At 41.3% G+C, this 26,092-nt stretch overlaps 1 protein-coding gene across 2 annotated transcripts in view; it reads right to left on the reverse strand.

Annotated features, from left to right (window-relative positions):
* Positions 1 to 26,092, reverse strand: part of PRKN (parkin RBR E3 ubiquitin protein ligase) — a 1,123,097-nt gene that overhangs the window by 135,462 nt on the left and 961,543 nt on the right. For both annotated transcript variants that reach the window (XM_033103449.1, XM_033103448.1), the window contains exon 9: positions 25,416 to 25,565. In XM_033103449.1, coding sequence (XP_032959340.1) covers positions 25,416 to 25,565 — 150 coding nt within the window. The remainder of the gene's footprint in view (positions 1 to 25,415; positions 25,566 to 26,092) is intronic.

Genomic DNA, 26,092 nt, shown 5'->3' on the forward strand with positions numbered 1-26,092 from the left:
AAGAAATGCTTCTTCAAAGGCGTTTTGAAGCTTCAAAGTTTTCAAAATTACACTTTTACCTATTATTAATGTATAAAAACGAGAAGAGTTTTCCCCCTGAAGAGAAAGGTTATCTGTTTTCCTTGAGACGAGCAGGTGTGAACAGGACGGAGCCTGTCAGAGTGGAGCTGGCTCTTATCCCTACATCTGTTGAATATCTGGAATCATAGGAAGCCTGATGTGAAATTCTAAAGCCTGGACTTTTAGTTTGGTTTTGGTTTTTTAAACACATTTCAAAACATCAAATACGTTTGTTTTAGCTTGTTTCTACCTCCACTCTGCCCAAGCAAATGATATTTCAATCCGTAAATGTGAAAATATGACCTTGTGTCATAACTTCCACTGGTTTTCTACAGTCTGTGTGCACAGGGATAGGGTTCTGTGTGAGAGCGCAAGGGGAGGCCACCGGCATAGACCGGAGAAAGTCATCCATAGGGACCCATGGGCAGGAGAATGAGCCGTGCGTGTAAAATGCACTGTGCAGTCGCAAGCCTGAGTGAGTTGCACAACGGAACCTGTCCTGTTCCTGGGCCTGGGGATGAAAGCCACCCCCTCCCCAGGTCCCGTGGACACTCTGCCTGTCACCTGGCCTGCCAGCGTGCGGGCTGCTCTGAGCCCTTCATCTTCATCGGGCACTCCAACACCTGCTCCGTGCCTGGCTCTCTAACAACTGGAATACGAGGTTCAGTGGGTCAGGCGCTTGAGAGCCGAGGCTGGCGCTGCTGGGCCCGCTGCCTCTCCACGGCAGTGCCAGTGGGAGAAGGCCATTGGCCCCCAAACCCCATCGTTCTCTTCCTTTGCTGCAGAAGACTGAGGGAAGGACATCAGGTGAAATCCATGTCGAGGGAGGCTTGGTCCCCTCAGGGCAGGCTGATGGGAGGATACCACAAGCAGAAGGGACAGGGCCACAAGGTTCTATTCTTGGCCTGGTGACACGGGGCCCAGTGAACAGTAGGACATTTTCAGCTCATGAGCTATTTTCTGGTTCTAATTCCCGTTTAGCAAATCTAATCCCTAGAAATGCTCTCTTCTGTGGGAAACAGAGAGAGAGGGGGGCCTACATAGTTTATTACAGATGACTGTCACCTGGCAGGACTGGTAACAGGCCACCTTCCCTAGCCTTGGGGCCTTTATGAGGGCAGCAGCTGAGTTTGTCTTCCTCATGCCCAGGACACTGACAAATGTGCAAGTTAGCAAGATGGGTGGAGGAAAGGAACCAAGTCTTACCCTTGTCCTGGAGCCCCCCTGCTCCCCAATTATTGATCAAATGCTTCCTAAGGCCCACGCACCAGCTGAGAGCCTTCAGACCTGCACTCCTTTGAGCTGGCAACCAGCCCACCGCCACCACCATCCCCAGCACTGTCATCATCCCTCCTATGTTACAGACGGACCCGCGTGGGTTAAGTGACTTAACCCAACAACACACAGATAGAAACTGGCACAGTTGTTAAATAAAGTTGATGAATCTTGTGCTTTTTTTTCTCTCACACACAATGCCACCAAACCCAGAAAATCATTGAAACGAGCAATTGTTTCAGTATACATTGCCTTAAGACTTCACTAAGGAGAAGGTACTTCTTTATTAACTTTATAGGTTGGTAATTATATTTATTTTTAGCTCATCTCATTCTAAAAAAGATCTGAGATGAACAAATAACCCACAGTTACAAAAGTAACCAGAAAATGAAATCAGGGTAAAAGAAAACTCAATCCAAATAATAAAGTGAAACCATATTTAGTGTTTGCATCCAGACATGCTACCCTGTCACTGATTTGTCTCTCAGAATCCCAGCTGCTGAAGCAAAAGAAGAAAAATGGTGAATTACAATATTTGCATTATTCATCAGCTAAAACCATTCTTTCTGTAATCTTTTAATATCCCTAGGTGGCTGGCACTACAGTGGGTGCTGGGAGACAGCCCACCGCATACCAAATATTACCAGGGACTGACGGGACCCATCCTTATTTCATCTCCAAGGTGAGGTGTGATCGTGTGGCCATAACCACATTAGGGACTCAGAAGTGGAGATTGTCCTTGCATTAAAGTTTGAGGGCAATTACTACTCAGATTCTTAAAAGGTGACAGAAATTCATCCTGAGCCGCTGAGTGCCTCTGAGGTAGAATAATTGCAAAAAGAGTCCCATTGTCCAGCCCTCCATGTACCCATGGCTTTCCAAACTCTCCCCATCTCTTTCCCCTTCCTTGAAGCTGGACTGGCCCTATGGCTTGCTTTGCTCAAGATGGATGGATGGGTGAAAGTGACAAGCTGTGGTTCCGATCCCAGGCCTCGAGAGGCCTTGCACGCTCTGCTCTTTCTTCTCTTTCTTGGACGTCCTCCCCCCGCACTGCACCCCACCTGCTGTGAGACCAGGGCTGCTGGCTGCTGGACGATGAGGAACCACACGGAGAAGATGGGAGCCAGCCCACTGTCCCATTTTGGTTCTTCCACCGACCTGCCAACTGACCTCAGACACTGAACAAACCCAGCCAAGATCAGCAAAGTCTGGATCAATGAATGGTGGTAGACTAAAATGTTTGCAGATTAAACGTAAATGAAAACATAAAGTATTCTGATTCAGTGATGACAGGTACCCCTGGTTAGAAACCCCACTGAGAGTGTTGTGTGTGGCCTGGTCATTGAAATATCAGACTCTAAGGGGACAAAAACTTGAAATTGTTGAATGAGCACAAAAAGAGAGAGTGCCAAATATCTTTCACTATAATATACAGTGGACAGATTCATAAGCAAGTGAACTGAGTGGCTTCAGTAGAACGGTACATGTCTCCCTAGGCATATGACAGAATTTTAATTGAATAAGTTTACATTATTATTTTGTTGTTGTTACCATGTATTGCTTTACCCATGGCTTGGTGAACAGCTATCCAAATATAAACTATCATTTCCTGTTTTGGTTGCCACTGGTGTTGGTATTGTAATTATTATTATTAAATTTTGTCTTAAATTTAATTTTAGCATGACTTAGGCCTAAAGTTTTTCCTCTACAACACCTCTCCAATTTTATGTTGGAAATTAGTAAGCAAATGGGATTCTGAAGGTGTTCAAAACCTTCCTTTGAAGCCTGGTTTTCTCAAATATCCTGCATCTATTTCAGGTGGTATGGGACACGGACACTTCATCGCTTTTATAAACTCAACTGAATCTACTGTAACGTAAACTTCAGCCATCACTACATGTATAAAGGAATCTGCAAGGGACTATGTGCTCATATGTTTCCAGTGAAGTGCTCCTACCTGACAACGGAGACCTTAGAAAAGATAATCCTAAGAAGACAAGAAAACTGAGGACGGCCCCGTAAGGTAAAGGCTATAGGAAAGCATCTTTCCCTGAGGACTTCTGAAGCAAATTCCAGGATTGTGAATCTCACTAATTGTTCCCGTTCTTCAAAACTTTGCATATGCTTTAGCCACACAGTCATTGCAATTTAAATTACCTGGATTTGTCTCTGAAAGATTAAACAGAGATGCAATAAAGAATAAATAAAGAATTCTTTGGTGAATGGAGGCTTTAGGAAGGGAACAATGTGAAAATACTACAGTAATATTGCCCCAACCAGACAATGAATTTGAGAAATGCTTTATTATAAAACCAGAGAAGGGCAAGTGATCAGAAAGCAAATACAGGAGAAGTTTATATAGCCTCTCAGGAGGTAGGAAGAGGCATGATTCCCAAACACTAAATATTAAAATATGGGCAGAGACAGGGCACCTACGTGGACTTGGTATTTCTAAGTATCTGGAATCTACGATGTCTATGGTATTTAAATAAATGATTACATTCAACACACTGTACCAGAAAAGTTTCTGTGTTAACCTGGCAATATGTGTTCTAACCACAGGTATATGTGTTCTAACTGTTGTATATCATTTGGCTATAGAATGGCCTATAAAATCAATACAATAATTATTTAAAGCAATTCTTGGCAAGCCACGTGATATCCTAAATGTTATTAATGTGCCAAAAATGTCAACTGAATTATACCGATGGTCCAAACATACAATTGAAGGTTAACTGAAAGATAGGTTTGAAGTTGCCTGTTGCCCAAAGCTGTCTTCATACACAACTTAGAGTTGTGTGTCTCCTAAAGACCCTTGTGTGACCACAATTAAATGATGACACACACAGAGTAGCCTGCTGGCCAACCAGCTCCTCCTGAAAGAATTTCTGTCCTGTAAATATTCCCATCATGGTCGATTTCAAGCCACCAACATGAAGTTACTGAAACACAGAGTTGGAAAAAGAGGTACGTAATTGGCTCTAGTGAACTGGTACTGCTGCCTTCTACCTCCAGTAGAGCACCACACACACACACACACGTTCAATATATTTCAGTTGCTTATAGTACTGTACTTGGATTGGATGAAGGCATCTCGCTCTGGAAAGTATGTAGCCTAAAACAACGGGCACAGATTTTCTTAAAGACAAACTCAAATATTAAAACTATTACATGGTCATTCCTACTGCTGTCTACTTCTCCTCCTCTTCCTCTTCCTCTTCCTCTTTCTTTTGCCCAGTCCTGTTAATCCCCTCTTCTTCATCTGCTATCACACACTGGAAATGCTGCTAGCAACTTTACATAAAATATAAATGCAGCAGTAATTGCCAGTAGGTAGGGAAATCCTCTGATATAATTTTATATTACCCGACATTCATTCATTCATTTATTCATTCACAAACACTTATCATGCACCAAGCATGAGCTTGGAGCCAGGGTATCTGTGTACAGTGGCATGATCTGTGTACTGCACAAAGAACTGGGCCAGATGGGGTTGGAAACAGAGGGCACCCCTCCCTGGACCTTGCAACCTGCAGGGAGCTGTGCCCACATGGGGAAGGGATGCTCTTTAATTCACAGCAAGATGCCATCTGCTGACCAGTCCTGTGGCCTCTGTCTGCCTGAGGAGTTGGATAAGGGGCAACTTTTATAATTCACTTGCCCACAAAGGACACCTTTTCAAATCTGCTTGGTGGAGGAGGGGTTAAGATAACACAAGCTCAGACCACACTGTGTCACCTTTCCTTAAGCTCCCTTTAGTACTGTGATGAGAGAGGTCTCTCTCATTTAGACTCTAACATTCCTATTAGACTAAGCTATTGCTACGTAGGAAACCGCTTCCCTATCTCCATCCTTCCCGGCTCTCCAATCTTTTTTAGGAAAGTGGCCTCCTCCGCTAAGCTAGATTGTTTTCTGCTGGTCACTGAACCAATGGCTGTGGCGGGACCTCTGCATGCGATTGGATGGTCCTTCTCTAGGTCAGCTCAGGTTACAACCCACAAGCCTTACTGCTCTTCAACATAATAATGCTTTTTAACAATCTTTTTTCTCTCATTTAGTCCCCAAAGATTTAGAATTAACTTGAAAAATTCCCCTAATCTGAGGCAGTGTTTTAGAAATCTTTTTATCCTTCAAAGTACTTCAACACATGCGAAAGGCTTAACACTTATCTGTGGAATGGAAGAGCAGACACAGCCATCTTTGGCATCAAGATTTTTCATTTGTGACCTTACTTAGCAAAGCATTTAATTTTGAGACAGGATTTTATTCTAATTGTTATTTTCTAGTTTCCCCTTTTTGTTTATTGACAAATACTAGCAACTTCCTACGTTCGGGCATCTCCTGATGTGTAAAAGAGATGGAGCATTCAGGAGCTGGATGCACATACAGCTGGGGGAGTGAAATAGAGCCTCTAGTCCCTTCCAGGAACTGTTGGTCCCCCTTCCACTGATGAAAGGTGATTCTTTAACCCCTGAGAAGAAGTGAGCATTCTTGAAACTCCCAACAGTGTCCACTAGCATCCAGTGCTAATAGAAATACGAGGGGGGAGCCCAGAGTTTCCACTCAGGACAGATCCTAGAGGCCTTTGAGGGCTGTGGGGTTTCTCTCAACTGAGGCCCCAAGTGGATTTGGGGCTGTGTACAGCCAGGGTCCCACTGTGTAACACACAGCTCACTCCGGGGCACACCAGCCCATCGGTGACCTCAAGAACACGATATGAAAAGGTGTTGCAAGAGAGATGGAATTTTGATTCCAGCTAGAAAGGTTTGAGCTCAGACAAGGAGTGACTTCCTGTCATTAAACACTGCCTCAGGGTATTATCTGAGGACAGGGGATTCCTCGTCTTGAATGATTCGGTTACTTCAATGCCAGGGTAGGAGGCTAGATGATGATTCTTGGACCTTAAAACAAAACTGAAAAAAAAAAGCCAAGTAAAGAAGGCCTTCCTTAAATCCTTATTCTTTGTGCCAAGGGAGAATGAAGTCAAGTTTGCTTGACATCTGGTTTTACTTTAGAAGGCAGGAACCCTGCTTTGCTTTATGTAAGTTATTATTTCTCTGTGGACAAGAAAATTCTTGTTTTAATAATGTCAATGTAGGAGTCTGTTACTGAAGATAGCTGCTGTGTATCAGTCTGGTGCATATGCCACGGCCAGGGATTCCATTTTGGGTCCCTCTCCACAGTCAAGGACGTCTTCTTGTTTAAACTAAACATCTGTCCATGAGTCTCACCATCCAACATCTGATTTGATGAGTGATTGTTTCAGGAGGCCACTTGGGGACGGTGAGAAGATAGGGAGGGGGAGGTCGACCGTGGCTGTGTCTAGGCTGTGTCTAGTAGCCTAACCTGGTAGCATGACTGGCACGTCACGCCCTTGTCATTGTGCTCCGGTAACATCAAGGGAGCATGCCAGAAGCCCACAGACTCAGAAATGGAAGAGACATTATTCTGCAGCTGAAGAAACAAGCACAGGGGCCATTAAGTAGCTTGCTATGACCTCAGAGCCCTGGGACAGAGACAAGACTAGTCTCTCTTTAAATTCATACTGTTTCAGATTCAGGTAATAAAATCTCTAAACTTCCATCTTTGAGCTAAATATGGCTCACTGACAGATATAATTAAGGTAGCTAATTTTAAGTGAGGTTACTTTGAAAGGGTCTGTTCTCTTTGTTGTCTTCCACAAAATAAGGCATAAATAACACTTTCTAAATCAAGATGCAGTTATAAAATTATTGGTGCACCTGATTTTTATCTCTAGCTAGGAACCTCTGCAAGAGTTAAATATTCTTTAATATATTTGTCCCATGTGGGAAGTGGAGATTTAATCACTCACATTTTGATGATGAAGGAAAAGATAGTTGGATAATTATTAATGTCAGTCCTCCTGAGACCATTTCTGTTTACATGGTGTATAAACAAAACAATAAAGGAACATTAACCTCTTTCTTAGAGCAGTGAAAGCTTATTAAGCACACTATAAAAACAAATGAATAGCAAAAAACATTTTATGTAAGAATCATTAAAAAAAAATAACATCATCCATTTCAAACCATCTTGATATTTTTTCTGACATTTTTCATTGGGCTTTGACTGTGTGCATGACTTTCTTGCTGTCACTTAAATTAGCACTTGCAAACGTTTCCTGAAAGGTGCTCCTAGATGGTAAAGAGACCGTATGCTCTCGTGTGGTTTGAGATCGTAGCCCAAAACAGGGGTAGTAAGGTTAGAAATTCTTTGAAGAGTCACATGCTTGGTGTAATATGAAATTACATTCTCCAGTCAGGCCTGCTACAAGTCGCCCAGGGAAACGCACCTGCTTTATCCTAAGACTGTACATCATCTTCCGTATCAGGTACCCTGGCTTGAGAATCAAACACCTGGAAGAAATGGCCCTTCCCATTTTCTGAAACCCCCCCACCCTGCAGAGCGGCAGGAGCTGGAGCAGCCTCTCAATCTACCTATAACAACACTTGTAGGCCTCCTGACTTCTTTGCAGGCAAAAACTGTGAAGCAGCTCTTCAGGGAACAGACCAATTCGTGAAGGGCTTCAACTATTACCTTTCTAACAACTCTCCAATCTTCACAATGATCCTAATATATCAAATTTCAATTTCGTATTTCCAACTACCTGCAGGATATACGATCACTTCAGGCAGAACACAGCACTCATCACTATTTGATATACTGTTTATTTTACATGAACCAAGTTCCACAGGTCCACCATTTGACCTAGCCTTAGAAGTTATCTTGCAAACCCCAAGCAAGGCTGCTGAGGACATGATTCCCACATTCTAGTGACACGGTGAAGGAAGAAATCAGCTGTGTGAGCCTCCAGGGTAGGAGGCCTTGTGAGACCACCCTAAAGAACGGAACCTGGTGGAATCAAAATTAGGTGCAAAAGTCTCCTTTTGTGTTTATCTTTGGGGCGGGGGTTGTGTGTGTGTGCCTGTACCCATACACATACACCCTGTAGTTGTGTGTGGGAGGCTTTGGGACACATGGATACTGAGCTATCCGAGTAGAGATGGCGGCTGGCAGAGTCTACCCCTTGCCACCTGCTGCCTTTTCTCAAATACTGTTAAATTTTTTTTTTTTACAATTACCAGCTGGAGGTGTTTTCACTTGTGGGACTTTGAAATATGAAACCCTCTTATGCAATTACATGCATATCGGACACCATAGGAGATGTTGAGGAAACAAAGAGAAATAGTTAATATTGGTGACTATTAAATATTAAGCGTTCGTTTTTACATAAAAAGGCAGTAAATTGTGTAGCATAATAAATACAGGTGAATAAATGTAATATAGCATACATTACATTACTATTATCTATTAAACATTATCCAGAAAATGGTTGTGAATTCAATTAATTTCTCAATACTCTCTCAACTAAAAGAGTTACCTAAATTTTCCACAGCCCTAAGCTGTTGATCTGAAGTGAAATTAATATTGCAAAATTAGAATCCCTAAAATAATTTCTGAAAGACTTGTAAGAGAAAAAAGATAAGTGGTAATATGGGCTTTGCAAGCCTCTTAGGAGGGTTATATTAATTTGAGCTAACATTAGTCAAAATGGTTTTGGTGATGTTAAAGTAATTAAGCAAAGAAGCCATGAGATAGCCTGAAGTGGTACTGATGACTTGATAGCCTCCAGAAGCAAACCAAAACCTAAGTCGGAGTTCATGTGCTCCAATTGGAGAAAATGAAACTTAAGGACAACCAATCACAAACAGCCAATAGGTTTTCCCAAAGGAGGCAACCGCTTCAGCTACAGCCAATCAAATAATTTCCTTGCATTGCCCTGATGTCTTCTCTATAAAAACCTCTCTCCTACCTCCTGACAGGGGAGGCTCCTAACCACATCTGGTTTGGTGCTGCCTGATCTGAATGGATATATGCTTAAATAAACTCTTGAGAATTCTACTGTGCCTTAGTTTACCTTTTCGCAGTGATTTCAGTAATTTTCCCCTTTTCATCCATACTCCACCCAGACACTACATTATTCTTTCCAAACGGTCTGATCATGTTACTTCCCCGAAAGCCCCTGCCTAGTCTCACTGGCCTGGAGGGTAAAGCCCCACATCCTAAGTTCAGCATGTAAGTGTCCCGTGAGCACCTCTCCTCCCCAATCTCGTACTCATCACTCCCGCTCAGGTTTTCAGCAGCCCCCGTCTCCTCTACCTTCACACTGGTGCAGAGTCTTACACTTAGAATATTGCCAGTCCCCACTAGGCAAACTCTCCATCCTTCCAGGTCCTTAACGACGCTCCCCACTGCCTGTGGTTCAAAGCCTCTCCTCTCATTGTGTAATTCAGCGTACACCGAGTGTGGGCTAGGTACCCTGAGGATATGAAAATGATGCTGAGGATACAAAAAATGGATATGATGCAGCTCTTGTTCACCCCACTAGGTGGCTGCAGATGAACTGGGGGGAAGCGGTATGCAAACAAGCCGTGTGGCGAATGTTCAAATGAACTATGTCCAAGGTGAAGTGGGAGCTGGGCAAGAAGGCCCTGAGGCCTTCTGAATTTCCGGCACATTACGTGGCCTGATGCGGTGCTGCCACATGGGCGTGCCCCTTCACACACGGGTGTCTTGTCTTCCCATTAACGCACGTGTGCCTTGCCCTGGACAGTGTCATTACCTCCGCCTGCCCACAGACCCAGTACTGTGTCACATACATAGTGCACAGCTGATTAATGCGTGTAGAATAAATGAATGATTTTCCCTCACAAGTATTACTGACTTATTTTAAATGTAAGGGAGGAAATACTAAATTAAATGCCCTCCCTCAACCCCCCCGTGAATGTTTCTTATTAGAATAGCTTAGCTGTGGAAAACAGCATGATTTCTAGTGATTACAGGAGAAGAACAAAAGCTAAAACTTCTAGGCCTTCTGTTGGAAGTGTAAATCAGAAGCTGGGATTACTCCAAGTGCTACGTGAACTCTCATATTCAATTGGTAACTCCAAAAGCTTTAATCTGTGATCTGTGTGGTTCTATAAAGTTAAGTAGTGGATTTGTATGTAAAATTAGAGCAACAAGATCAGCAAGTGAAAACTTCAGTCCAACTAGGGAATTTTCTAGAGTTGTACCTGTATTCTCAGTTGGCGGCAATACCAAATGCTAACTATTTATCTGCACAAATTTAGAAGGTTATTGTGAAAACACCTTTTAATGTGAGTTGCAAATATAACTTTATGGGGATTATTGAATATTGGAGGTCTAATTTTCATGCTTTTGAATACAGACAGTGAAAAGACACATGAGCTCAGACAATTAAGTTCACGAACTCATCCTAGAAAAAGTGCTACCCACCTCATTGCTGAATTTCACAATGGTCACCTTTGAAGTACTCCCCTTGGGAAGCTATGCACTGACGCCAGTGCCTAGTCTACCCTTCAAAGCAATTTTGGAACTCTTTTTCTGGAATGGCCATCAGAGCTGTCATCATATTACCCTTGATGTCCTGAATGTCATCAAAATGTGTTCCTTTCAATATTTCCTTTACCTTCGGGTAAAGAAAGAAGTCATTAGGGGCCAGATCAGGTGAGTAGGGAGGGTGTTCCAATACAGTTACTTGTTTACTGGCTAAAAACTCCCTCACAGACAGTGCCATGTGAGCTGGTGCATTGTCGTGATGCAAGAGCCATGAGTTGTTGGCGTAAAGTTCAAGTAGTCTAACTTTTTCACGCAGCCTTTTCGGAACTTCCAAATAGTAAACTTGGTTAACTGTTTGTCCAGTTGGTACAAATTCATAATGACTAATCCCTCTGATATCAAAGAAAGTTAGCAACATTGTTGCAACAAGTTGGTGAACTTAATTGTCAGACCTCATAAATTGTTTAAAGAAAAGATTGCGAAGAGAGCAATCAGTCCTAGTAGAAATACAGAGGAAGTAGCAATCTGCTGAGAAGATTTTTTTCCTGCGTGAACATATAAAATCTGAGAATGGGAAGAACTGGCTGGTATTTGGGTGAGGATAAAAGGAGTGAGAGGACATATGGCCGATGTGGGCGAGGCTGACCTTTATCTCCCCACCGTCCTTTCCTCCTCAGTAATCACTTTAGCTGGACACATGGTACCCACTGCCTTTCAGAGCAGCCATGTGGCCATGTAACTAACTAGTCTCCCATGGGATATGATGGCAGTGCTGTGTGCCACTTCCAGATCTGGCCTTAAGGAGTGGAACGTCCTCCACTTCCCTGCCCCTTTAGTCCTGGTTGAAAAGTGGACATGGTGCTGAGTCACCTGTACCACGTACCTGAGGGGAACTAATGACTGTGGAGCGGAACCACCATCCCAGCTCCCAGTTTTCATGAGAAAGAGAAATAAACTTCCATCTAGTTAGGCCACTGCTGTTTTGGGTCTCGGTCACACCATGGAAGGAACGTCTGACTAATATAAGGCACTGCACTGCAATCCAGGTAGCCAGGGAGAAATGAGGAGAAATTTTTCATTGCTATTACAGCTACAAACAACATGATGGGATACAATCTGAAGGCTATTTTATCTTCTAGACAGCCCTTGTCAAGTAGCTCTTTTTTCTATTATCTGCCCAAAGTCATGAGTGAATGTATTCCTTTGGTTATTTTTAAGGCAATGCCCATGGACCAGGTAAGAGATTTTGGCGGGAGAAACAAAAAGCCCAATTCAATTGGATTAAACAAAGAGGAACTGTATTCTCTCCCATGACACCCAGTCCAAGAACAGAGTGCTTTTCGGGCTGATGAACTGAGTAGGGCTGTCAACTATAGGGGACCTGGTTCTCCCCAAACCATCTCCAGGGAGGGTCATGGGAGTAGCAGGACTGGCTCAGGCCACTCAGGGTTCTCTGCTGACCTGGGGGAATGAGGTCACCTCCCAAAGAGGAGGATACTTGAAAAAAAAACCACACAGATTCTAACAGTGACCTGATAGAAACTCGTGCCAGCTGGGCAGGTGGCCAGGTGTTCAGGGGCCAGGCTCTAGCAGCAGGCAGTCTTGTTTGTGGAGGGAAGGAAAATAGCCTTTAGAAAAGGTTCCATGCTGAGTATTTTCTTAACTTTCTAGGGTAATTTGTGTCCCTGCTCATTTCTGATTACACAGCAATGACATTTAAAATAATGCTCTGAATATTAAAAGCATACCCAGTGTTTTATCTAAACCACGTTTATTACTGAAGTTTAGTGCTTTCCTAAGACCTTATGAAGAATATTCTTTGGTTTCTCTAGAAAAATAAATCAACAATGTGCCCACCAACGTAACCTCCAAACACCAATTTTGAGACCTTTTAAAAAAAAAAATCTGTTACGTTCTACTGGAAACAGTTTCCATCCAGCTCAGTATGAAAAATGCTTGGTCATCAGAGTTAGTCTAACAAGGATCTTATCTCTTTAATCCTGTCATTTGAGTTTAACTTTCCTTATTAAGGGGCTCCTGCACTTGACAGTAAAACAACACTGCTTATACAAAAGCCCAGCCATGGGTGCAGGTAAAGGAGTCTTTCAGAAGTTTATTTTGATTTGGATTTATTTTTTTCCCAAAGAGCGGCCATCTTCTGAATGTAGTGTTGCTCTCTGCTCCCTGTTTCCATGTAAAACCATGTGCGTGAATGGTCTAAAGATGGTTGATGACTGAGTGATTTCTCTTCCAGGAGGCATCCATTCCAAGCACGTCACAAAATCCAGCACGTCTTTCAAAATCCAGCAAGTAAAATTCCATCTTATCTCTGCAAAGGCTAACTTATAAGTTGACTGGACTCTGTAGCTCTTTATTATTTCCTCCAGGTAATGCGGTGGTGCCAACATGCAGACTTGAACAGAAAAGGAACCAGGCTTCATGGTCTTAAAGAGAGTCCATGCAAACACTTGTATAGAGTAATTTGCTTAAGAAATTTTTAGGGATAAGTGACAATCTGTAAGGGTAGAGGGTTCCGTCTGTGGAGGTAGCCACGGGAATAGCTAATTCTGACTTCCTTTGAATTACGGACCTATCAGTTTAACACTAATACCTTGAGAGGAGCTGGGAAAAAAATCACTAGACATTAAATTCTCAGACTGTCACTGCATGCTGGACAACAACAAGGCTTTGTAAAGAATGTGTGTCAGGAACAATATTATTTCTCTCTAAAAGAGAATGACGAGAGGGGCGGGTTGGGGAAGAAACAGGCTTCTTGGCCAGCTTCTTCAGAAAGGAAGAAGAAAATTGCTTTCTTTCTGGAAGTGCAATAATAGGTCCACTTGACAAATTACTTCTCAAGTGCATCCGATAGTGCTTTCTCCCTCTGAAAGGATTCCTTCTTGTTTCCATACTTCCGATGCTGGCTCAAGAATGGGTGGACAGGGCAAGGCCTACACAAGGCACAGACCTTACTTATCTATGGGCTGGAGTCTTAATTTTTTTTCTTTTCCTTGTAAAGAATTCTTAAATAAAATTAACTTGAAAAATTCCCAATAGGAAGCTTTAATGGACAGGTGGACAAAGGCCTGTGTAGCTGGCTCAGGTAGTTCAGCCAGGTAGATACAACTCCTCTGGGTCTCCAATACGCAGGGAAAGTGGGAGTCAGGATGAGGCTGGGCCAGGTCAGATTTGCCTGAGGAGCCTCTGTTTCCATTCTTAGGACTCATTTATTCCAGGGCTGAAGATGCAAAAGAGATTGTTTGAGGTCCTCATTTGCCAGAATCCTGAGGGCTATGGGAGTGCAAAGCAGGCAAGGAGGAATCCCACCTGGGGTTCTCAGGATCCAGGGAACGCTTTGCTTCTCATCTGGTAGAGACGCTTGCACACCACCAACCATGGGAGCGACTTCTCTTTACCCAGGAAAAGCTCTGTTTTCCCCGGGAGTTTGCAGAGAACTGACATAATAATTTATAGACTTAGCCTTTTCCAGTGGAATGTTTGAAACACATGTTACTCTCATAGTGAGTATATGATTTGTTTGAGTCACCCCAAACTCTACATTTCATTGAAAATAGGTATAAACAGAAATAGGAAGATAAACAAAAAATAATAAAACACACTGCAAGAACATAATCCCTAGGATACAGGTATGTGCAAAGTACCGTCGGAATATATTTTCCTATAATTTAGGAACTACTGAAACTATTTAAGAATGACACAAAATTGAAATTCACCTATTTGCATTCAGCCGTTCAATGCTTTTGGTGACATGTTTCATAGAACTTATTTTGAGAACATAAATTAGATTTCCTAGCAGACTTCACTCCCATTTTTCTTAACTATGTCACTCAACTAAATCAGTATGACAGGAGAGTGTGCTCCATGCAAATTAAATGCTTGAAAGTACGCGGTGTGGACCACCTGTACCTCTAGCCCCTGCAGTGAACAGTAGTCAAGCCTTACGGACAGAGTTTTCATGCCCTTGGTCTCTGCCAGTAGAAGGCGTATTTCCCTCTCCCTAGTCTAACCACTAAGGAATGCTATGTCTGAAATAGTGTAAACTTCTACCTAATTTGACGATTGGTCACCTTTCTTTTATTCTTAACAAATAACACTACTAGCTTTTTTCCAATATAAGAAGATCTCTTAAGAAGAAAAGTTGCTCAGAAACTAAGATAATCCCCTATGGTTTAAAAAGTAGAAGTAATATGTCTATATGTTTAGAAACCTCAAACGTTTCAGAAAGTTATAAATTAAAAGCTTTCTTCCCTATATGCCCACCTTCTCTGTCCTAAACCACTTTCAACAGTTTCCTTAATTCTTACTAAAATATTTTATATATTTATGAGGACTGGTTATCCTTCTTGCTCTTTTCACTTAATCCCGTATATTAAAATTTGCTACATAGTACACAGAATGACCTTATTCTTTTAAACAGGGTATTGTATTTTATTGTATAGCTACATAAAAAAAAATGTATTCGACCAGTATAATTGAAAATTTGATTGTTTCTAAATTTTTATCTTTCCCAAAATGGTGCTACAAAGGCTACCCTCCACAAGCATCTTGACAAACCTTTGTGATACATCCAGAAGGTGTATTTCTAGCAGAGTGCCATTACTGTTATACCTATAGGATTTTGCTACCCGAGTCACGACAGGGGGCTTTGGTCCATAGGGATGGTGCCGTGATGAGGCTGAGACATCCTAGGTCCTGTTGTCATGTAGGGTTAAGTGATTTTTATTTGAAGCAAACTAATTTGAAGCACTGGAACTAGGAAATCTGGATCTGGACATAGGAGAAGGAGACACTTCTCAGGTCTTTGAGGGTCAAGTGACTAATCAGCTATCATTGTACTTACTGTCAACCTGAGTCCGAAGGTGAATAAAGAGTCAGGGCTACAGGCGGGACTTGGTGAACGCCCAGAGAAACCCGGTGAGCTAAATCAGCCCAGCTGGGGTTCCACACCAAGTGCTCATAGATATGGTGCAAAGGGCTGGGCCTGGGGGCAGCAGGAGAAGATTTAATGATGTTAAAAGATCACGTTCATTTTTTGAGACAAGGCATTTTTAATGAACTGAGAATATAATCGCGACTTAAAGTGACTCTAGGACTTTTTATTACTTATGAGTGGCTACAGTCAGAGAGCCTGTCTGACTTTTGACCCAGGAAGAGGAAGGACTACTCCAGCTGATTAAATTTTAAGAGAGAATGGGAGAAACAAAATGTGATCTACCTATACAGTGGAATATTACTCAGCTATGCAAAGGAATGAAATTCTGACACATGCTACAACATGGATGAATCCTGAAAACAATATGCTAAGTGAAATGAGCCAGACAAAAAGACAAATAATCTATGATTCCACTGCTATGAAATTTCTAGAATAGACAAATTCATAGAAACAGAAAGTAGATTCGTGGTTACCAGGGGCTGGAGCGAATGGAGAGCGAGTTACGGCATAACGGGTTCAGAGTTCCTATCTGGGGTGATGAAAAAATTTGGAAGTAGATAGCAGGTCACACAACATTAGGAATATACTTACTGCCACTGAATTGTACACTTAAAAATGTTAATAAATGGCAAATTTTATGTATTTTCCACAATAAAAAACACAGTAGATTAAGGGAAAATGAGAGAACAAAGGGAACTGTTTTCATGATCATACCCCATCATCCTGAGTGTAGACGAGATGAGAACCAGGGAGTATAAGAATGAGCTAGAATGGACAATACCAAATCCATGAGGCCATTTTCTAAAGGCAGTATGAAGGGAAAACAAACCCCAGCGCACAGGAAGGAATGCAGGAAGCCATGACCGAGATAAGTAGAGAGGAATGAGCTCCTTGAGGGGACAGTGTCCAGGGGAAATGCTGAAGACATAAAGGAGCTAGAGGCAAGTCAGAGAGAGGAGAACATAATGCGTCTCTGAGAGGCTTCTACCGCCCGATGAGAGGAGGCCAGAGAAATGGTGGGGGGTGGAAATAATTAGATTAAAGAAATGGACCATAACTCTATCCCCTCCACCTACGAATGGCCTCAGGGAAGAACAGGAAGACAAGACCGCCATTCAGAATGCCAGGTGGGGGCACTCCAACAGGCCACCTTGGGAGAGCGGCGCCACCAGGACAGTTACAGCTGGGCACGGCCCAGATACTGCATCGTTCTGACTGCTCCTGTCTAGATGTGCAGCAATCCCTGACAGTAGAGAAAACAAGAACAAAAATCAAAACCCCACGATTCCTTTGTCTTTATACCATGTTGTCTTACACAGTTAACGTGTTATGAGATTGACACACGAGGACACCCAGGATGTGGAAATATTTTCCGTACCATAATATCATTTATTCTACGTCACTAAAATACCTCTCATGTTCATTTAATAGGAACCATTGGAAAATATGTTATTAACGACACACGATCATAAAATGCCATCCTATCTTGTCTATGGATCTTAAACCCATAAAATCATGTATTGATAGCAGTTGAAGAAATAAAAAGATTTCACTCTAAAAATATGTAGTCTTAGAATTACATCTAAGACAAATAGGGCATAGAAATTAAAAAAGAAAACCATTCATGGTTAGTTCTCCAGAAAGAGGAAAACGTGTGGGTCTGCTGTTCTAATCCTTCGGTTTCACTGCTAATTAGCTTCTTAGGACGGCAATGCTAGCTGGTCAGCACCACGCACTTAAAAAACCAGAGCACGTGATTTGATGCCCAAGTTTTTCCACGAAACACCTGTCTTATAAGAGGTACCACCCAAAAGGCAGTTCTTGCTTGAAAAAGTTTAGGAAAGCCTGCTCGTGGTATTCTGCTTTTTCAGGCAAAATACATGTTTGCATATGGAAAGCTGTACGTCCTACAGAAAACACTCTGTGAACGTAGCTGAACTCATGTTTCCAGCTATTTGATCGTGCTCCCTGCTCCCACTCCAACCCTCCTGCAAGTAAAACATCCCCTCCTAGTAACACCTGTGCAGCACAAGTCTCACTTTGAAAAATGCGGGGCTCCATGGTTTTCCTTAGATAATTGCTTTTAATTTGTGGAAAGACTTTTTTCTTCTTCACTAGACCAAAGAGGTCAAAGGGCGTGTAGAAGAGACGCAGGAAACTGAGTCTGCAAACACCACTCCTTTGGGTGACGTCCTAGTCTGTCTTCAGACTCTCACTGTTCGACAGAACTTTCTGTGACTATGATGAAAATATGATCTCTGCACTGTCCAGTCCATCACTGGAAACCACATGTGGCCCTCAAGCCCTTGAAATGGGGCCACTGTGACTGAGGAACTGAATTTTTAACTTTGTTTAATTAAAAACAAAAACTTTTCCATTCAATTTGCCACACAATTGATTTTCTACCACATTGTCCAAAGAGACGGAGCTTACCACTTTCAAAGAGTCTAATTATTGTCTAGTTCCCTTTATTTGAACAAAAATTAGCTAAAGATTAGTGAGATGGACAGTGGCCTGTGCTGTTAGAAAATACATATTTCTATTTCAAACCACAGAACACTTTCTAGGAACATTTGTCAATTGATTAATGTTTTCTAGAGGGACGGTATGCACAACTTGTTTGTACTTTCGTGGACGGTTTCTTTAATTAAATAAAAAGCTTTCTATCTTTGCACTTCAAGCTGTCTCATATGCAGAAAGTCTAGCAAGACTTATTTCCAATCTGCAAATGAGCCAGTCTAAGTTTAAATTAGATTTTGCACACATGTCAAATAAACATGGAATGTGTATTTTTGACATTTTGTAACATTAACTATCTGTTTAAAATGCTTTTTGGTAAATAACATCTTGTATATCAAAAAATAACATGTCTATAAGATATGTTTCTCCTTTCTATGTGTCGGAGAGGCTGGCAGTGAAGGCAAGCAAGGTACAGCCTGGAGCTTAATTAATGCTTACAAATCCATATTACTCACAATGAAATCTACTCGTCCCTTCTGGTATCTCTTTGAAAGCATCATAATTTAAAACACATATATTTGTAGTCTAGACTTTAATTTCTAGTCTGTTTTAAGAAAAAGGAGAACTAAATATTGTTTACAAAATACTTCATGTAATTTAATTATGGATTTTTACAAAATTAAAACATCTTTAAAGAACAGGAAAAGTAACCATTGTGTTTTTCCTTTGACTATCAAATATTGACAATCAGCTTGTTTTCTATTTCTGAGCTCTACATATTGAAAAAAGGGGCTTCTTCTCTATTTATTAATTTTTTTACTTAATAATTAGTTTCATCTAACACTGAGAGACTCAGGTGTCTCCATCTGTCTTCATCGACTCCTTTCTTATATGAGGACTGAAAATGAGGTTCAGACTCTCAATGAACTGAAATCTTCCACAATATATTATTCTACTGTTAGAAATAGTTCAAAATCACTATTTTCAACAAAATTTTCTTCGTGCATAGCAGTAGGTCTAGATCCAGGTGTGACAGACCCTGGTAATGTTAAGTTCTATAAATTGTGAGACGCTCTTCAAGGAAAACAACGTAAGAACACAAACGTGGTTAAGAGGTTGGGCCGGTGTGAGCCAGCGAGGAGCCCAATGACACCGCTTCTCGGGCTCCTCCTTAAAACTGCTTTGGGACGACTCAGGGTAGTCAGTAAAGGAGGGAGTCATTATCAAATGCCTTAAGAAATTCGAGTTTTACTAACAATTGTCACCCCAATAAACTTTAATAAAAAAAAAAGAAATTCTATTTTGTTTCCTTAACTAATGGCCAGTAATATGATTTTAAAGAAATCTTTGGTTTTCATTTAAATGTGTAATTTTTGGTTTTTTGCATTTGTGAAATCTTGTCCTTGGGTTTCTAATGTAAAACAGAAAACTCTTCATCCAATTCTTAGTATTATTGTAAGAAATTATCTCCCAGACATATAATATCCCTAAACACCACCACATAAGATAAAGATGTTTTATTTATAGAAAACTCAACAAGTTTGATTGCCATAGCTTTCTGTATTCCCAGATTAGTATATTGTATTCCATATTTTGTTGTTGTTCTCCAGTATTAAACACGTCAACATTTTACCTTGGAATCATAAAAGTTAGTGAGAGAGTTCTGATGAATACCAATAAGGCCAGAGAAAAAAATAATGTATAATGTAAACTCCACAGGAAACAAATTAATATTTTTTATGAGGAGTAAAAATATGATCAAAGGTTAGCACAGAGTAGGTCAGGCTCCTTGATACCCAAATATATTCTTCATTGAGTTCCATCTATCAAAAATATTCCACGCTGTGTCAATACTAAAACCTCGGTGCTCCCAAGACTAAGACATTTTATATACCAGAATGCACAAAATTCTTTATTTGGCCATGTAGCCTTCGATAGGGCATATAAACTCTAACTTTTACAGTACTTTCAGGTTCCTAATTGACTTTTTGTGGATCTCTGAACTTAGCATATTTTGGTATTCTGAATTATGTATTATGTGTGCAACGAAACATCGAATATTATATAAATATATGGAGGTACTTAAATATTTTTTGAAGAGATTCTTGTTGAGGCACAGTAAGCAATATTGGAATAAATGATAATATTTGAAAATAAAAGTGATGTTGTATTCATATTACTTGTACATTAAGATTCATGCATTCATTCAGTGACTGTGGAACCCCCAATACATGAATTTAATGAAGACAAGAATATAAAAACTGAGTACAGGAATATAAAGTCATGAAACAAGTGTAACATTTCAACTTGTTTGAAGATGAAGTACCACTTCCCACCAATCCTGGGAGGTGGTACTTAATCTCAAATAATTCTTCATAATGGTAATAAGTTTGCTAAAACCATCATACATCTATCAGGCCTTTCCTAGAGGGACCGACATTATCATTTAAATAGAAATCCTTGGCTTTATTTATTAGCTAACACACTGTTCTCCAGGTAACGGTCAAGCCCAGCGACAGACTACAGCACAGAATCAGGTCATCTGATTTTCCAATGAACGTCACTAGATGTTTGAATAAGAGACTCATAAATATTAATCTTAGCACCTCTTTTAAAGAAGCCGAAGACAATCAAAATGCTGAAGTCTGTTTCTTCAGATGGAAACTATGTACAACAGCAAATATGGATGTATGGGGGACCATCCAGGCATGTATTGGGGGCTGACTGACGAGAAGCTTAGAACCACACAAGCCTGAAGTACAACACATGGATGTGTCTCAGCTCTGAAAATGTGTGTCTATGGGCGTATCACAAGGACCTCTATGGCTTTAATATTTAAGTTCTGTGAATGACAGGGACTTCGGTTCTCAACCTTTTTACGGATGAAGTAACTTTTTGTAACATCAAGCATTTCTTGTATACCCACATAATAAGAGTTGTACTTTTTGGATCTTTTGATAGTTGAGGAAAAATTAAGCTCAGGTGGATTTGCACATCCCTTTCAATAAACCTGTAAACTACAGCCTGCGGACCACTATGAAGACAAGAATGTAAAAACTGAGTACAGGAATATAAAGTCTGAAGTTAATGATAGCTAGGGCTTCTTCCATGTCTAAGACCCCGATTCTTCCATAGCCTTGCCGCCAATGGCTTTCCTCGAACACTGTGTGGATGAGGTGCTCGCTACTCCCTGAGGCAGCCTGTTTTGTGGTTGGTTATCTGTGGTGTTAGAGCAAATACTGAACAGAGATTCATCTTCCTCTAACTTCTACCTACGGAGCCCTGTTCTGCCACTGAAACATTAACTCACGACGATTCCTTCCATACGATGGCTTTCCATGACCATCCTCAAATCCAGAAAGGACTGGCGCCGTGCAACGATGTACAAATCCCAGCAAAACAGGATACATCAGGAAAAGGGGAAGAGAAAGAAGGAAAAAGAGAAGCTAGGAAATGAGCTCCAAAACCCCTCCCATTAATGGCGTAGGTGTACGCGATGGAGCCCACCAATGTGGCTCTAGGTTTTCCAGCAGTCAGCTCGCAGAGGGAAACCTGATCAGCTGCACAGTTCACAATACCCTCAAGGACAACTTTCCTTAGGACAAGCATGGCTGCTCCTGCTGCTCACATCAGCCTGGAATAGACACCATGGCTCCTCATAGAAAAGTCCACTGGGAGGTCCTGAGCCATGTGCTTCAAATCTCCAGGAGAATGACCACGGCATAAACAAAGGGCATTATGCCAAAGTACGATGTAGGGAAAGCAATTGTTTTCAGAGATAAAATCGTGAGGACTGGGTACCTAATTCCCTGCTATAGATCTGGCTTGATCTAGGGTTATATTCTAGATATTTGGAAGAGAGGATCAAAGAAATGTAAATAATTTTCCTCGAATACTGGGTCTTTTAGGTGAGCTTTGATAACTATTAAGCTTTTGATTAAATATTAAATAAATACGCACTTAATGCCAGGCACTGTTCTTAGCATTTTACATCTGCTATCTCATTTGATATTCATAATAATTTTATACCATGTACTATAATATACCCTATTGTAGAGGTGAGAAGCTGAGGCACAAAAAATTAAGACCATTAGTGGTTGGTGGAACCAGGATTTGAACATAAGACAGCAAACTCAACCTCCTTTTTAACCACTTCAGAATCCCAAAAGGTATATAAGTTGGGTCAATATCCTTTGTAAAAGCCAAGAACTTGAAGATAAAAGAGAATGATGAGGTCAATTTATGTCTGTTGAGAAGTCAAAGCAATGGAAATTGATGTAAAAATACTATGGGGATTGGGACACCAAAGGCCGGGAGGGAAAGGAAAGCATCGTGTGTACTATAGAAAATCATTTCTCTTTATACTTCTTCAACCTCTTCAAACTGCAAAATGTGGTGGTTCAAAATATGTCCAGGATTTCTTTGATACTCTTTCCTTTGAGATGGAGCTGAATTCCCTTCCGTTTGAGGGTGAGCTGGATCTAGTATGTCAGTTCTAATGAACAGAATAAAACAGAAGGGATGGTGTGCCACTTTGGAGATTTGGTCATATAAGTCATTGTGACCTTCTCTTCTCTCTCTCTCTCTCTCTCTCTCTCTCTCTCTCTCTCTCTCTCTTTCTCTCTCTCTTTCTCATCACTTGCTCCAGGAAAGTTAGCTGCCATCCTGGGGACAAATAACCCAAGACAAGGCCCACATGGTGAGGAACTGTGGCCTTCAGCCAATAGCCAAGAGAAACCTAGGTCTTTTTGGCTAACAGTCACTTGAATGAGCCATCTTGGAAGTTATCGTGGAATCTTACAGCCCCAGTCAAGCCTTCGGATAACTGCAACCTGAAGGGGAACAGAGTTTGCCACCTCCAACTATGCCTCTTTGGGATATTGATTGTTTTAAGCTGGTTATTTTTAAGAAACAAAAGACTCAAAATGAACCTCCGACCTTTTCCCTAACTGCTGAAAATAACTTAAATACAGGGACCTGTTCTAGGAAGGGGACTGTCATCATAGTAACTATAGTTTATTATGAACTAGTATGATAGACAGGCAGGAAGCTAGCAAGGCCATTGCTCAGTCCTCCCCGTGTCCCATGGTTAAAGGTGGCCTAGGAAACACTTATTTACCAAACATTTGCTTTTCCATCTCCATGTGAATTGCCTTCTCCCTCTCTGAAGTCCCAAACCATTATTCCCATCTTGCTCCTTAGCTCAAGATGCCATATAGGCCTCCACTTCCTGACTTGTCCCAGGGTCCCAAATTCTCATGGAAGTGTATGTGTATGCACATACACAGTTACAATTGGTTATTTTCTCCCGTTAATCTGTCTCATGTCAATTTGATTATTAGACCAGCCAGAAGAACTAAGAGGGAAGAGAAAATTTCCCCTTCCCCACAAACCCAGTTTATCTGCCACCTCACGAGACAGCCTGAGCCTGAACCACCCAGATAAGTCACTCATGGATTCCTGATCTTCAGAAATTCTGTGAGATAATACATGTTTATTAAACGGTTAAAAATTGGGGCTATTGGTTATGCAGCAACAGATAACTAAGGTACAAACTGGTAGGCACACCTCCCAAAACAACAAAAGAGAACAAATCAAAATAAAACAAAACTCATTACCTAGAATTCCCACAGGACAAAGAAACATCCCAAAGAGAGCTATCTTCCTTTAGGTAAGGTTTGCCCCCCAAACTCTCTTAACTGACAGATACGAGCAACTCAATTCACTTCCAATGTCATTTTCCATCAGTTAGAACTTAAATAGGTATGTCACATTGTGTAAAAAAGGAAAGATAAAGTAGTTCGCAACTTTCAAATTGCATAAAACCCTCAAAATTCTTTGAAGCTAGGTGAAAAACTGAGTGTAGAAGATTGGCCAAACAATCTTTCCATCTCATAAAGAAAGTTAAGATCTTAAAATCTACTTTTAGAGAATGGAACAGCAGCAGGCAATCAGCAGGCAGAAGCATACAATTAGCCATTAGTTAAAAACTATCATAACTCATTTTGAAAGAAAACATTCGCTAGTATTCTGAGCCCAGAATGTGTCAGGCTGCTTAGGCCACCACACACGCTTGGCACAGATTACACAGGAAATGATGGCGAGTAAGGCTGGAAAGTGTACTCTGACTTCCATAATTTCCGAGGCTAGCAAACAATCCTTTAATTTTTGTTCTAATGCAGTCATGGTCATGAATCCAGAGGTATTTCTTCCTAAGCAGGCACCATGGTATCTCGCTGTTTTTCAACTTCCACTTTCTCGCTCAGCCCAGAGCGTTGGGAGTCCCACCGCAGGACAGCTAGGAAGCCTTACGAAGGGTGACAGATGCAAAATATGCACAGGTGACTCAGTGCTCAGCCAAAAATCAGGCCTGGGTAATAAGCCTCTGCCATCAACACTCCTTTCACAAAGCTCCTCATAAAGTTGCAATTTTAGAACACATCAATGTTTTCCCAGCAAAATTCAATAGCATTTCATAAGCATATGTATTTTCTTCCTTTTCCAGCCTGCATGAAATTTCACATCAGGATTATTCTCCATTTGTCATTTCAATTTATAACTCGGTAAGCCTTTTCACCTTTGAGTTACGCTTTCCTCACCCCTTCACCATCAACTTGCAGCTATAGATTCATTGGAGAAGCCGTTTAGGTCATGTTGGTTGACCTCTTAGAACAAACATTTTCCACATTTCTTACTCTGCTCCTCTAAGAGGCACCATTAGTTTTGCGCATCTCAATTTAAAATGATTTTTATGACAATAACATTTCAAGTTTCGCATTAATCTTCATTTTATTTCTTGAAATACTTAGGCAAACAACATTGCTAAGACATCACTGATGAGAAATTCTTTTTCCCTTTCACTCCTGTCTGCTTAAAGCCAACTCGGAAGAAATCACACATTTTTGCTCTGAATCAACTAAGCACTGGCAAAAACGTTTAAAACGCTGGTCTAGTAATTTACAACATCTTAGAATAAACACTGTGATGAGCAATTAAAGCATAAAAATCTTCCCTTCCCTCCAAAAAAGAATAATTCTGTCTATCTATCTATGTATCTATCTATGTATCTATGTATCTATGTATCTATCTATCTATCATCAATGTATCTATCTATCTATCACGTCTGGAATCCTATATAAGAATTTTTAAATCTATTTTCTTATACATCAGTTCGAAGATGTCTGCGTCCAAATGGAAAATGAAAATAAAACACGTGTATCATCCCAGCCAATTTGCCAAAGCAAACACACAGGTAGTCAACACCCAGGGGTGCCGCGGTACTCACCCCACAGCCCAGGCCGTTGCCCTCTTCGCAAGTGACTTGCCTCTGTCCGGGCTCCAGAAGCAGCCCAGCCCCGCAGCCGGGGCTGGGGCACAGCGCGCCCCCCAGTCGCAGCACGCACTCCTCGGCGCCGTATTGCTGGTACCGGTTGTACTGCAGAAGGATACATGAGTTTTAAAATTATAACATATATACTGAGATGTATTGGTCAAGACACTAATTGTTGGTGCTGTATGCATTTTCTTGTTAATCGCCTTCAGTGAAAAATGAGGGCTTGGTAGATAAGACGGGGTCCGACGTAGAGAAAGGCTTCCAGTTCCAACTGGCGAAACAGATAAGGGATTGCTTCTCGGGATTTCGACAAATTTGTCCCCCAAGATCGATTTTCCAAAGTTTGTGTTTTGAAATACTGCTTCCATCAACTTCATTTAATATCCTTATTTCATACAATTTTCGGGAACGTACCTATATTTCAAGTTACGGACACTTTCAATGCATGATTAGCAGTCTCATCAAGTAGGATGTTTGCATGCCTGCCTTCCGGAGTCTACCCGCTTTCAAAACCATTTTGAAAACAGGTCCCAATGGTGCAGCCCACGGTAATCGTGAGCAGCCCACACGATATCACTGAGCATATTCAGCTTGATGAAGAAGAGACTAATGTTAAAGAACAAAATTTT

This window comes from Rhinolophus ferrumequinum, chromosome 3 (genome assembly GCF_004115265.2).
Source record: "Rhinolophus ferrumequinum isolate MPI-CBG mRhiFer1 chromosome 3, mRhiFer1_v1.p, whole genome shotgun sequence".
NCBI classification, from domain to species: Eukaryota; Metazoa; Chordata; class Mammalia; order Chiroptera; family Rhinolophidae; genus Rhinolophus; species Rhinolophus ferrumequinum.